The 14401-nt window shown below is 40.1% G+C and overlaps 2 protein-coding genes across 2 annotated transcripts; both read left to right on the top strand.

Annotated features, from left to right (window-relative positions):
* Positions 1–839: 839 nt before the first annotated feature.
* Positions 840–1334, top strand: LOC147962986 (uncharacterized). The gene is made up of 3 exons (XM_087531280.1): positions 840–949; positions 1038–1113; positions 1203–1334. The coding sequence occupies exons 1-3, from the start codon at positions 840–842 to the stop codon at positions 1332–1334; spliced, it is 318 nt and encodes a 105-aa protein (XP_087387406.1).
* Positions 1335–2450: 1116 nt separating this feature from the next.
* On the top strand, positions 2451–4887 carry LOC147962985 (protein FAR1-RELATED SEQUENCE 5-like). The gene is made up of 6 exons (XM_087529429.1): positions 2451–2542; positions 2651–2867; positions 3537–3651; positions 3733–4193; positions 4289–4378; positions 4660–4887. The coding sequence occupies exons 1-6, from the start codon at positions 2451–2453 to the stop codon at positions 4885–4887; spliced, it is 1203 nt and encodes a 400-aa protein (XP_087385555.1).
* Positions 4888–14401: the final 9514 nt, after the last annotated feature.

Raw genomic sequence — 14401 nt, 5'->3', positions numbered from 1 at the left:
TCTTTCTACCCATGACAAACCTCATCGTCAGTGCTTCAAGTCTTCTATTAACTCTCCATTTGGCAACGTGACCGCTGTACATTCCTGTCCAGAAGACGTGATGAATGTATTAGTTAACTGGATTAAGAACTATCAGACTGAAGATGTATCCAGGTATTTAAACTTTTCATAAATTTTTTGGTAGTATAGTAACCTATGAAGTTCACAATGTTTATTAATTATCCCCTACATATAGCTCTACTTGGGTAGCTCATGTCAAGCCAACTGCGATCAAACTAACGGGGACAGACATCCATAATTTCATTGAAGGCAATGACAGAGTTGAATATCCAACTATGAGTCTTTACACTAGAAGGCTCATTCAACTGGATTTCGAAATGTACGGGGAAACTGACGCTTATGGAAAGCGCCACTTTATTGAGCCTGATTTTGGGGTTAGTTATCTCGTTATCGTGCTCCGTAAAATTTGGATTTATTACCCAAACTTTTATTTACGGAAGACGTTTGCAGGTTCATGCAATTGCTGGTGGAGATTGTTGGAACGCGGAATTATTTCGACAACAGTTCACTGGTCCGCACCTCAAGTACAACGTCTCCAAGTGTGAAACTGTAAGTGTTGTTCAGATACAAGTACATTTTTTCGCTAATCTAGATTAATGTGCTTTGTCTAACGGCCGGGTATATAGTCAATGCAGATTCATGTTTCCCTATGCGACATTAAACACTGGTCTTGTTATACATTCAACTTGCGTCACAGAGTTATTTACATCCTTGACTCTAGTGAGACTAAAATTAGCGCAGATATTAAGCAATATAGTAGACATACTTGGATTGTACCTATGTTGGCTTCTGCCATGCAACAATGCTTGACCCTCTTCTTCAGTGACTGGAAAGAAGATGTAACTACATGGGCTTATAACGAACCTGTTGTGCCAAGACACCGATTTGAGTAAGAAATTCTTCTGGATAACCTTACATCTCATGATAGTTCAAGATTTAACTGTTTATTTATATACCAGTTACATCCAATTATGCAGGGTTGAGAGTGGTGTTTATACTTTGGAGTTCATGAAGAATTGGAATGGGATAGAAGTCGCCAAAGAGCTCAATCCAGTAAGCCATCCATAATTTTTCTTACAATAATTTCCATTGAAAAACTATCATCCTCGTGTTGCATTACTTACTTCCTATCCTCAACACAGACTTGCATGGACAATGTTAGGGCCAACATTCTAATGGACATTCTTACCATCAGAGATAATGTAGCGGCACTTCCAGATTTCGTCAAACAACTTGTGAGGCAATACGAGGATGGAGTCGTCGTGAAGAAATGAAGACGGTCTTATTACCTTTATTTCATATTTTACATAAGTATATCGAACTAGCTGTCATTTTGGGACAAAGTAGTGAACATTATATGTAATAAGTACAATTATTTGCTTCATTTTATGCCAGAACAACTGCCGAATTATTGGTCAATCCGTTCATACGTTTCCTTGGGTATCATGTTGTCAGTCCAGATTCCCACGGACATATCTTGTTGTCACACTTTTTAGCGCCGACATGTATAATTCTTAAACGAAGCCTCATACAAATTAGACTACAATTATTTCCTCCATTTCGGATTTACAATTCAACTCGTTTGGGTCTCCCATACTCCAATAAAAACAAAATCTGAATATTACCTTCAGTTTCATACATACACTAATCTTTCTCCTCTAGTACTTGGCCATCATAGCATATCATACCTCAGATATATACTTAATATTCGATGACATCAACTTAAAATTTTACGTACCGACAAGTCATTAAATTCGGCGGATGGTGTGCTGCGGTTTAGGGAAATGCCAACTGCGCGTCGACACGGGTCAGCTAAATGGCGCCACAGATATCATGGCGGGCTCAGAGGGTAGCAACTGCTCTGCTGTGGGTTTGACGCATCCATGCAAACCGGACCGCCATACTCACTACTATTTTACGTTATTATTCTCAACTAACCCTACCAGCGCCATGCTCACTACATTTCTCGTCGTTGCAAATAACCAATATCCACACCTTCTATAGTGCTAGTACCCAGTTCAATTCTTAATAAAAAATGTAAGTCAGACGATCATAGCACACATCAATTTTTAATACGGAATCAGCGAGGATTCTTTAACTAGGTGTCTTGCAATTAAGAAGCAATCTAAAATCTTTCGTAAATATGGAAGCTGAGCAAGTGCTTGTGCACTGCCTTGTACGCTGAACCACTACTAGTGAATGCAACAAATCACTAATTCCTAGTAATTTGGCAATGAATCACACCAATAACTATGAGTTAATAACCCGAATCAGTTACTGATCATGGCTGGTGGAGTCTCCTATCTCACGTATGGGTATTTAAAAGGAGAATCCCTCCTTCCCAGACACACCATTTCACAACGAAACACCATAGATTGAAGCGCAACCTAATGGCCACTCCTTCTGAAGGAGATGTCGCTGGTGTCACGGATGGATGTTTTTCACTGGATTGTTCTAATCAAGGCAGGACTACCAATGGCAGGTGATTTCTGATACTACTATACCCGTCTTCCCTATGTAATGCACACATTAGTCATTTTTGTTCTAGATATTGTACTGAGTATTGACTCATTCTATATTCTACAATTAGTGATGACTCCAGAACTGCGCTGGTTACTATTCCACCAGAATATTGTGATGCAATGATTATGGATCCTTTTTTAGGCCAGGTATTCCATGAAGACACGGATGCCTTCCAGTTTTATAACATGTACGCGTTGAGAAAAGGGTTTGGTATAAGAATTCGTAAACAAGTCCAAAATGTTGCTGGTGACACTACTTACATCGAATTTGTATGCTCATGCGAGGTATGTACTACTTATCGTTTATTACTGAAACTAAATTAATTCATGATTGTGGGATCATTCAATTTTCCTATTGTCTTGTCTTTCCTTTCCCAGGGCAAGCCATCTAAGGGGGTTCAAAAATCTGTGAAGAGAGGTTGCGGTGCCATGATGCACATACACAGACATGAAGAACATAAGTGGATCATCACACAACTCCGGCAAGAACACAATCACCCCCTTACAACCAGTACAGGTATGACCCGCAACTGGAAATCACATAACAAAATCGGTGAGGGCACCAGACGCATTATGAAAGATATGATGGAAAACAATAGCACCACAACTCAAATGTATGGATATTTAGCCGGGATTGCTGGAGGAGCATCGATGCTGCCTTACACTAGGACGTATTTTCAAAGTGTTAAACAATCAATCCGAATTGAAGAAAATACAGATGACATCAAGAAGACATTACGGCTATTTGTAGAAATGCAAAAATCAAGCAAAGATTTCTTTTATGCTGTCGATGTTGGAAAGGATGGCAAGATAAAAAATGTTTTCTGGTCGCATGCTTGGTCTAGGCTTAGTTACAAGCACTTTGGTGACGTGGTTACATTTGATACTACCTACCAAACAAATATATATGGTATGCCATTTGCTCCTTTTGTGGGTGTAAACAATCACTTCCAGACTATCATCTTTGGCTGCGCACTGGTTATAGAAGAATCAGAGGATGCCTTCAAGTGGTTGTTTAGTACTTTTCTCAAAGCTGTCGAAGATAAGCATCCAGTTGGAATTCTCACAGGTTTACTCTCCACATACCCTTAAAGCACTTTCCTGTTTTCTTTTCTTCAAACATTCTAATTATTTTCTACAAATAATACAGACCAGAACAGGGCCATGGAACTTGCCATCAAAGCTGTATTCCCTAACACAATCCATAGGTGGTGTAAATGGCACATTTTTTACAAAGCCAAAGAACATATAGGTCCTACTCTTTACAGCAAGACATCTGATTTCAAAGACAAGTTCCATAGAGTTCTTAATCATACAAGGACCATAGGTGAGTTTGAAGGTGCTTGGAACTCACTTATTGCTGAGTATGATCTCCATAGCAACACCTGGCTACAAGATGTGTGGGATAAACGTGATCGCTGGGCGCCACCATACTTCAAAGATTATTTCTTCGCAAAGATGACGACAACGCAACGCAGTGAGTGCATGAATCATGTGCTCAAAGCCTACGTTTCACCATCATCAACCATGCATAACTTTGTTAAACAATACGATAAATTTATTGCGGATAGGATTGCGGCTGAGGACAAACTTGAGTTCGACACTTCGAAGGTACATTTATAATACAATACAAATATACCTTTTCCATTTTCTAAACGTGATTCATTACCCATACCTCACTAATTTGCCACTTCTCATATTCACAGGATGCAAGGCAACCGAGATGTGGTTCGCCAATAGAGAGGAAAGCTGCTAAAGTTTACACGGACACCATGTTTGCGAAGTTCAGCGACCAGGTATACATGAGTGCATCTTACTTTGTCCAAGAAATCAGAGATGATGGCACATACATCACTGTTCACATGGATTGTGATACGAGGGAAAACTGGAGTAAGTTGGAGTTTCCAGTTCATGCAAATGAAGATGAAGAGGAATACAGATGTATTTGTAGATTGTTTGAAACACATGGGCATATTATGCTCACACATAATCAGGGTATGAACAATGTAACCTTTCAGTACTAGTCTTCTTTTCCCAAGGAAATTAGAGTCAAATTATATTCTTTATTTTTGTTCAGGTTATGGTGCATATTGGGTGCTGCACTCTTCCAGACAAATACATCAAGAAAAGATGGACGAGCAATGCCCGAGAAGGAAATAAAAGCAGATTCGACGTGGATGCTGCTACTTCGAGGACTCACCGGCGTACCCTGTTATTCGAAGCTTGCATGGACCTATCGTCCAAAGGTGATGCATCAGTTGATGCGCACCATGTTGCAATGAGGAAAATTACTGAAGCTTTATAGGAGATCCGTTTGCTGCCAACCCAAGAAGATGCTATGGCTATACCTCAAGTCCACACAACGTCTACACATTTATCTGCAGAATCAGATGATGAGTGCGCCAATGAAATGGAAGACGAGGACATCTTGGAAGCTCAAATGCATGACGATGTGCTTCCACCTAACCGACGCAAGAAGCGAGGACGTCCGAGGACAGCAAGGCTCAAATCTGTTGCGGAAGGTGGTGTAGGTAAACAACGGAAATGTTCATTCTGCCATGAGAAAGGACACTACAGAACTGGTTGTCCTCAAAACCCAGAGAATTTGACAAGGCCAAAGATTAATAAAGTCTGCAAGAAGTGCCAACTTCCTGGCCATAACACTTCCACATGTGGCGATCCTCCTTTACATACCTGATACGTTTCAGTACAAGTGTATTAGTTTTCTTCCAAAATTTCCTTCATCTTATTGAAGCATGTACTGTTCGTCCTTAATAATAACAGTGCCAAGATATTTATGATTTCACATTGATTTTGTTTTTTGCATAACACTAAGCAATGGTCGTGTTAATCTAGTGTCGTCCTCTCTGCCAACTGTTTAATGTGTGTGTTCTGACTGAGTATCATCCTGCTATCTGTTGTTATCTCCATTGCCATACCTTGCTCATGTTTGTAGATACCCAATGTTTCTCGATATCTTAAAAGGTAAATATGTGATTAAAGCTTCTAGACGATAAGGCAACGGAAAAGATATTTGATAAACTTCAACAAAGCAAAATCTGCTTACAAAGTATTACGTCATACCCAACTATTTTTGATAGTATTACTTCTGAATTATTTCTAATTATATGTACATATACCTACATGACCCAGACTAGAAAAATGGCTAACATTCAACAATTAATGATTTTTGCAAATATTAGTAGTGATCCTTTATATTTTACCTATCAACTACCATACATGCCATTGCGTGCGGGAATTATTTCGGTTTCATTATTTCAAAAAAATTACATTAATTAGAGGCCCATCTTTGGAAGGTATTTCATTGCCTAGTTATACCATTTCCATAATACACACGCCCTGCAAAAAATTTGGAAGGTATCCGACGGGAAATCAGCTCGGTTTAATTTCGCCAAAAACGATTGACCATTGATGACAGCCCTATTTTTTGGAAGGCAATACCCTTTCCATGTTATACCCTTTCCAAAACCATGTATCATTTCGGTATGTTTTTTCAAAAAAGATGGACCATTAATGCACATTCCACGCCATTCAACTTTCATAGCAAGGTATTCAATTCGCATGCATCAATTATTTTTGGAAAGTTCGCACAAACATATGGAAACTAATTTTCTTACCAATGGATATAAAATGCATAAAATATACACCTATTTCTTAACGGGTCATACCCAATATCAGATCTAATGGCATCTAGGCAAGGTGCCTGGGCACCTAGGTGTCCCAAACTGCCGTCCTATATATATATATATATATATATATATATATATATATATATATATATATATATATATATATATATATATATACTCACAACCACCATTATTCACGACAATTGGGTGTGTTTCATTCGTGCCTACGTGTTGTATACAATTAGGTATATATACTATTTCTCCTACATGTTGTTTTCGTGCCTTCGGAGCACGATGACAATTGGGAGTGGTTCATGGGGCGGTAGCGGCTAATAGTATTCTTCTTTGGATCTATGACCTGGTCGAGCAAAAATCCCGATATTTCATCTTGAAGTGCTCGTATGCGCTCTGTTGGTAGGAGTTGGTCCCGCACGTCTTTGAACTATTAAGAAGGAGATCAATATGCATGTGTATTGTCAGTTGTGTGACTAGATATCGATAATCATGTAAAATTTGTGAATAGTGTTCTGGCAAACGTACCCATTGCTGTCTAGCAGATTTGCTACTTTCAGACGTCATGATTCAAATGTTATCGCAAACGTAGTATGCACACACATCAGTCTCCGGCTCCTGCTTCAGGGCCTTTATGAGAATAGAATTTAACCTGATAATAATTAGTCAAGCATGATAATTAATTAATGGTATTAAAACAAGAAATAAAGGGATGGTAGCTAGCTAGTACTACTTAATTACTCCCTCCGGTCCTTTTTACTCCGCACATTGGATTTGCCGAAAGTCAAACTTTGCTAAGTTTGACCAAATTTATATTAAAAATTATTAGCATCTATAATATCTAATAAATATAATATGAAAATATATTCCAAGATGAATCTAATGATATTGGTGTTGTTATGTGAATGTCTATAATTTTTTATATAAACTTGGTCAAAGTTGAATGAGATTGACTTCAGACAAACCTAATATGCAGAGTAAAAAGGACCGGAGGGAGTATTACTTACCTTTGGTCAATACCAGAACAGTTTTTGTCGCCATTTGCCTAGAGTCACCTTGATGAACTTTGCCCAACCCCTGCCCGCCGACAAAGAAAATTAATAAAGAGGTTATTAAATAGTTGATACAAGGAAATGACGAACTAAATAGGCCAAAATATAGTTAATAATGATTGAAATTACCTGTCAACTATTCCATTCACGATGGTGAAGTCACTATCTTTTTTAAGTAGTGAGTCCAGTACTTCAACTTTTACTTCTTCAACTCTAATGTCTAACAAGATCCAATGGTAACTGCATGCGCACACGTTTGCATGTCTTAATTAAGCGGGCATGTGCATAACACTAATCAACTACCCTAAACCCTATACACTTAATTATTAACATCTAGCTAGCTAGTAAGTAAAAACAGAATTTGTAGTACAAGACAGTGTGACTCATAGGAAGTTGTAAGGGAAGTAGTATATCTTCATTGGTATTGAGGCGCTTCAAGAACTCTAGAATTTTATTCTCTACATCTTGTTTATACCATTCCAATTTCTATGTGTGTTCATTAATGGTATTTGGGTCAATGAACCCAATGCCATAGCGTTTAACTTTTTTCATTTCATATATCTTCATCCTGCATAATACCACAAAAAAGAATATAGTGAGGATAATTACAGGTAATGATCGATCAATGAGCACTAAAGCTAGCTTGAGACTTACTTTACAAAAAGAAATCACTTACAGACAATAGCAACTGACTACAGATTTGTCGAGTGCATCTTGATTGAATAACTGAAATAGTTCTGAATAATCAACGGATAGAGCTAGCTTATGGAAGTAATGATCTTCCTTGACATTCACCATGTGGGACTCTTGATTGGAACTCTTGGTAATTTTCATGTACCAATCATACAATTCATACATTCTCGTTCGGAGATTCTTGACCTCCTCGGACTCGACCAAATGTTGGCCACGGACATATTTCCGTTTTATTTCCTCCTCTCTAAGCAGAGACATGGGCTCGATCTCGAGGAGTTGTCCAACAGTGATACCGAGCATTTTAGCCTGGCTTATATGCTCCTCGGTTATTACCAATGATAGATCCACTGAAGACACACCTCCACACACCCACCGACGATACTAGACGCACCATCTGAACGGGGACTAGGCGGGAACAACTTCAGTCCTTCTTCAGAAAGCTGTTGCCGTCTTGTGTTCCTGAGCAGGACACAAACCCTAACAAAATTTGAAGAAACATCTAACGACGGAACCCTCCCGACGGCAAGGGCTGGGATTCACTGCACCATCATGGCCCTAAGGCCACCGGAGACGAGGCGGACCGGCGACGAAGCTGGCGGGAGACGGAGGAAACCACCCCTTTTACTATAGTTATTAAGTGCGAGGAAATTTGAGGAGTCAATGGCCTTCCGTGGACAGAAAAATCATGTCATGCTCACATTGATTGCCGCTTTATCTCTGAATCACAATTCATTGCAGATTCATATACACTGCCCCTCTTCAAACTCTCAAAACCTTTCTGTGGTTACGCTCAAGCGTCTCCCGTGTGAAGCCTATCCACGTGCCTTGTCTGATAGTTAAGGCACATTGTTCTCGTATACATGCATGCACCTGCATCCACTAGCTACTAGTTTGAAGCGACAGGTAGGCCGTATAGGTATGTGCACAACTTGTCATGAGCGTGTTTGTTTTTATTAATTGTTCTATAGCTGTTGCATTATTATTGATGCAAACTAGTGACTTTGCCTGGCATGGTACGTTTGCTTCGCATTTATTTTGAGCAATCATGTCCTTTGCAATTTTTTTTTACTGTTTGCGATGCATTGACAGATTATTTAGTATATAATGCCACCAAGTTGCAGTTTGTCCTAGCCAATCCAATCATGATAGGTTCATCTGTTCCAAGACTAGTCAATGGGAAATATTCTCTCTGGTGAGAGCACGTGGTACGATCCAGTTCAAGTCTCTTGACCAGAAATATAACTGTACAAATTCAGTTGGTGTTACTTTAATTTCTATGTGGTAAATATTTGAATTGTGTTTTTGTAATTAGTGGTCGAAGATAGAAAAAAAATTTGACCATACATGACCAGGGATGAATGCAGCCTTGGCTTTGGAATGCAATCTCCTGGACGATGTCACCACTGTTTTGGTTTTTCTTCTTTGGCAAGTAGCAATGTGCATATGGTTAACTATCTGAAATAGAGACCGGCACGAGACCCGTGACTGTGAAAGCGATATTGTCGAGTGAACTGTTGGTTTCATTCGATCTGGATTTTTTAATATGGAGATTGAGTCGCACAATACCAAACACGGATCACCATTGGTAGTAGTTATCTGATCTAAGATAATTAGAGGAGAAGAAGAGTAGCAGGCACTAGTTGGACAAGTGGCACATAGAGATTGAGTTTATTGGTTGGCAGGATACGACCACTAGCAGTAGCCGTAGCAAGGTTCTTCATCCATAGGTAAGTCAGAGTTGGACAAGTTGTTAGATGTTTAATTTGACGTGACAAATTTTTCCATACTTACAAATTTGGACAAGTTGTTAGGCAATAATGCAGCCACCTGCCTACTTACATTGTTTGAGTCTTGGAAAAACTGTTATTTTCCACATGAGGATTGCTGTCTGAGGTGGTGGAGGCCTTTTGTCCTAGAAAAAAGAAGTAAAGTGGCGAATGGAGTGACTCATGGAGGTGAGGTCATGTGATGGACGTCGAGCAAATTGAGCAATCCGGGAGTACATACGAGGAGGGAGGTGATCTCGCTCCCGTGAGACTCAAGTGTGTCGCACCGGTCAACCTAGGGCGTCCACCACCAGCTCCGGCTCTATGATACGTCTATTGTGCATCATGTTTTCCTACTATTATTTATAGTGTTTTTAATCAATATAACACTCTGTAGAGCAATTCTAATGCCTTTTCTCTACTATTATCCAAGGTTTACACAAAGAGGAAGATTGCCGTCAGCTGGAATTCTGGACCTCAAAAAGCTATGTCAGAGATACCTATTATGCACATCTACAAATGAGCTATAATTTTACGGAGTTTTATTTTGACATAAATAAAAAATACTGGAGCAAAGAAGTACCAGAGGGGGCCACCCAGGTGCCCACAAGGCACTAGAGCATGTCTCCCCCCCCCCCCCGCCCACCCCATCCCCAGTGCGCCCTAGTGGGTGGTGGGGCGCTTGGTAGCACCCGGTGCCCACCAGGCACCAGGGCGCGACTGCATCCCATTTTCCCTAAAAATAATAAGGGGAGGACTTTCGAGATGGAGCACCACCATCTCGAGACGGAACTTGGAGACGAACACTTTTGCTCTCCGGCGGAGCAATTACGTCGGGGAAACTTCCCTCCGTGAGGAGGAAATCGAAGCCATCGTCATCACCAATAACCCTCTCATTTTGTGAGGATCAATCTTCATCAACACCTTCACCAGCACCATCTCATCTCACTACCCTAGTTCATCTCTTGTGTTCAGTCTTTGTACCTATGGGTGACTAGTAGTGTTGATTACATCTTATAGTTGATGCTAGTTAGTTTATTTTGGTGGAAGATTATATGTTGAGATCAAAGGAATTTTTTATACGAATATCCATGCAAGATCAAAGGAATATAACATCAATTGAGACATAACGCTGAGACATAGCAAAACTGTTGGTACAAACCGCGACAGTTTACCTAAAGTCGTAGACCCCCCCCCCCCCCCCCCCCCCCAAGAAAAAACAACACTTGAGACGAAATAAGAAAATAAAACTAAACGCAACCGCACTACTAGCTCTTTGTCGGCCTAACTCCTACCTGAAATAAATATGATACCCGAGTATGGATCTTGATACTGCTCACTGTGGTCACGCTCTCATCCTACTAGGCATGAATAGAGCTGCAGCCTACAACTTCATCATTGACAAGTTTAAGGCTATACTCAAGTGCAGGTAGACTCACTCTCATTAAATATGTCTTTGCTTCTCTTCCTATTACTACATGTCCAACATTCTCTTGAGTAAAACCACCATTTGTAAGCTTACTTCCATCGTTTGAAAATTATGATGAACTGGTATTGATAAAGATAATGCTTATAATCCTATTTGTTTCAAAGCATGGTATGATAACTGTAAATAAATGCATAAAGGTGGGTTGAGCATCACAGATTTGGCTCACATGAACAAATATATGATGGCTATGATAGAGTGGAAAATTATCAAGAATCCTAATTCATTAATAATAAAAAATCTTAATGATAAATATTTTCGTAACTCCTGTATTTAGAGACCGGACTATTATGCTCCGAAATCCACCTTTTGGGCTTCTGTTATTAATATTCTTCATTTCATGTTGAAGGCTAGTAAACTTCAAATTTAATGGGAACTCTTGCATTTGTACAAGTCCTTGGTGAAAGGATTGGGAAAACGTTCATGATCATCTCCAAACTAATTTGGAGGGGCCCAATATTAATAGTCACCTTTGAAAGCCCCATGACAAAGTTTGGGATGAAGAGAAAATTAGTGCCTGCTTTGATGATTCCATTAAGAATAATATATTGAATAATCATGTTATCAATGCCAATCTTGAATATACCATGTGTAGCGCTCACACTCCAAATGCAGATTGTACAACAAAAAATGCAGACAAAACTCTTGTGCAGGAAATTCAAGATTGCTATTTGAGAAGAGAAGCTATTTTTTGGATCAAGGAGTTGCTATCCTGAACCAGGTTTGGAATAGCAAAACCATGATCCCTAGGGTCAATTTTTTTTTGCTTGGAAGCTAATTACACGGGTTGTAACTACATGATTAAGAGCTTCCAGGTACTCCAAACATATCAAGAAATATTGTCGTAGGTATGGTCAAGTAGAATCAGATTTGCACATTTTCTTCGAATGTACTTTTTCTAGACCAATTTGGTTCACCGTTTGTTCCAAATTTGATATGATAAATTCTAATCTATATCTTGCCGGTGTCATTCAAAAGATCTTGACCACATATCACTTAGAACTAAAGGTAGACACTATTTCCACAATTCTATCGAATATACGGAAATCATATATCTTCTCTTCAATAAAAAAATAGGGTACTACAGAGGTTATACATGCCACAAAAGCAACGCTTAATGAAGGTTCAGTGGGGAGAAAGAGGAAGGATATAAACCCCCTTCAGATGGGCGAGCTCACCAGAGGGCGATCCCTTGGGAGCAGCAATAATAGAGGCGGCCAATGACGCGCCTGCGCGACCGCCCTTGTCGGCCCATGATGAGAGCACCATGGGTGAGGTACGTTCTCACTACACCGACATGGTGTTGGCCGATGGGGAGGTGCTGCTCGAGTCCAACCACTCCGCTCGTAAAATCCACCACGACAGATGGCGCTACCGCCTCCATGAGGCACAATTAGAAGCCGCCTTGAAGGAAATCTATGAGTCGGCAAATGGAGTTTACAGGCCCGACGGTGACGAGAATGAGGAGGTTGGTAGCTCTGCAACGGCCGCGGCATGGCGCCACAACAACAATGCCGACATGTCCCCCTGGGCCGCCGGCATCCAGGTAGAGTGGAGCATGGGAGGGCACCGACACTCGGGTCCCGGGAAGGCCACCACTCTTCCCCTCCCACAGAAGCTAAGCTTGGCGGGCTCGTTGGCTGTAGAGGTGGAGCTGGGGCATTAGTTTCTCGGGCTCATTGCCGGCCAGACATGGGGAACGGGCGCCGGCGGTCATTTAGAGTAGGTGAGAGTATGGTTTAGTTTAAGAAAAGTCTGAATATAATTAATGTGCTCTAGTTTATATGAAAATCATTCGGTTTGCATGAAATATATCCAAAATGAAAATGCTTTCTTTTGGTTTATATGAAAATCAGCCGGTTTGCATGAATTTTGTCCGGTCCGTTGAGATGAGATTTGAAATGTATGCGGATATCTTTGGATGGCTGGCTCCCGCATCCGTGTCTGCGGGCTGGTCCTCACCAGTCCGCGGAGAAATGAGGTGTCTGTTTTGTGGGTTGGTGTTGGAGATGTCCTTACCCCTAAAAAAAGTTATTTTCCTCTCTTGTCTCAACAAAAGTTCTTTTCTTCTCGATCCGATAAGGTAAGTTGTGTTCGCATTTTTCTTCATGCAATTTAACATTTGCATACACCCGCAGGAAAAAGAAACTTTCTTGAATTTTATATTTTTTAATATTTCATCATGGCTATTATCATTCCAGCTAAACGGAGTAGCTGCAGAACAGTCGTGTGCATATATTTAACTTGACGTACATGTATATAGGGTGCTGAAATGTGTACTGCCTTCACGATTCTACAGAGTTGGCGTATGGATGTGTAGCCAGACAAACGATTCCGATGGTGATTCCCAAGTTGGGTTATGGATGTTTCATGTGTAACCTTGGACATATAAAACTTGTGCACTAATTGTATGTCGAGAAGTCTTGTATGCCCTTCCCATCTCCATTGGTTGAGACAGATCCATGTCTCCTCGTGCTCCTTATAAAATGTAGCCAATTGATAACGCGAATCAAGTCAAGAGCAGCCAGCCTATCACAGACAATATACATTACCATCACGCGTAAAACATGTATCAATAAGTATGTAATAATAGGTATATAGGTATGGCACATGCAGTCAGTCCTTCCTACTCCCTCCGTTCCTAAATATAAGTCTTTTTAGACATTTCAAATGAACAACAACATACGGATGTATGTAGACATATTTTAGAGTGTAGATTCACTCATTTTGCTCCGTATGTAGTCACTTGTTAGAATCTCTAGAAATACTTATATTTTGGAATGGGGGGGAGTAGATGCTAATAATGGAGCCAATAATACGGGCTGACAGCTGACTTACATAAGATAAGCCAGTCAATACAGCTTCTAGCTAGTAGATGCTGACTCATATTGCGTTATTTTTTCTGCAACAAAAGCAAGTTGCTATTTTTTGTTCGACAAGCTGTACTAGATTCTTTTGCCAATCCAAGTTGTTTATTTGAGTTAGACTCTATAGAATAGCACATTTCCACACAAGAAAAACTGCAGAATACCGTACCAAGTCGTATCCTGTATGGTGTCGTAGTGCATATGCCGATTCAGTTTTTTTTGGCAATTGGTATGCGAGTTTCTCCTATTTGCATTTATTAGAGATGCATATACGTAAGCAAACCTTGATATTT

Source organism: Triticum urartu, chromosome 6A (assembly GCF_056163025.1).
Source record: "Triticum urartu cultivar PI428250 chromosome 6A, HENAU_Tu73, whole genome shotgun sequence".
In the NCBI taxonomy this organism is placed as follows: Eukaryota; Viridiplantae; Streptophyta; class Magnoliopsida; order Poales; family Poaceae; genus Triticum; species Triticum urartu.
Note: the sequence above shows the minus strand (reverse complement) of the source record. Positions and strands in the feature narration are given on the sequence as shown.

Excerpts from the sequence above, each read along its gene's own strand:
- LOC147962986 (XM_087531280.1), top strand. The coding sequence starts at position 840 with ATGTTGGCTTCTGCCATGCAACAATGCTTGACCCTCTTCTTCAGTGAC. Across the intron at positions 950-1,037 it reads GTGCCAAGACACCGATTTGA|GGTTGAGAGTGGTGTTTATA; the intron begins GTAAGAAATTCT and ends CCAATTATGCAG. Across the intron at positions 1,114-1,202 it reads TCGCCAAAGAGCTCAATCCA|ACTTGCATGGACAATGTTAG; the intron begins GTAAGCCATCCA and ends TCCTCAACACAG.
- LOC147962985 (XM_087529429.1), top strand. The coding sequence starts at position 2,451 with ATGGCCACTCCTTCTGAAGGAGATGTCGCTGGTGTCACGGATGGATGT. Across the intron at positions 3,652-3,732 it reads TCCAGTTGGAATTCTCACAG|ACCAGAACAGGGCCATGGAA; the intron begins GTTTACTCTCCA and ends CAAATAATACAG. Across the intron at positions 4,379-4,659 it reads TTGCGAAGTTCAGCGACCAG|GTTATGGTGCATATTGGGTG; the intron begins GTATACATGAGT and ends ATTTTTGTTCAG.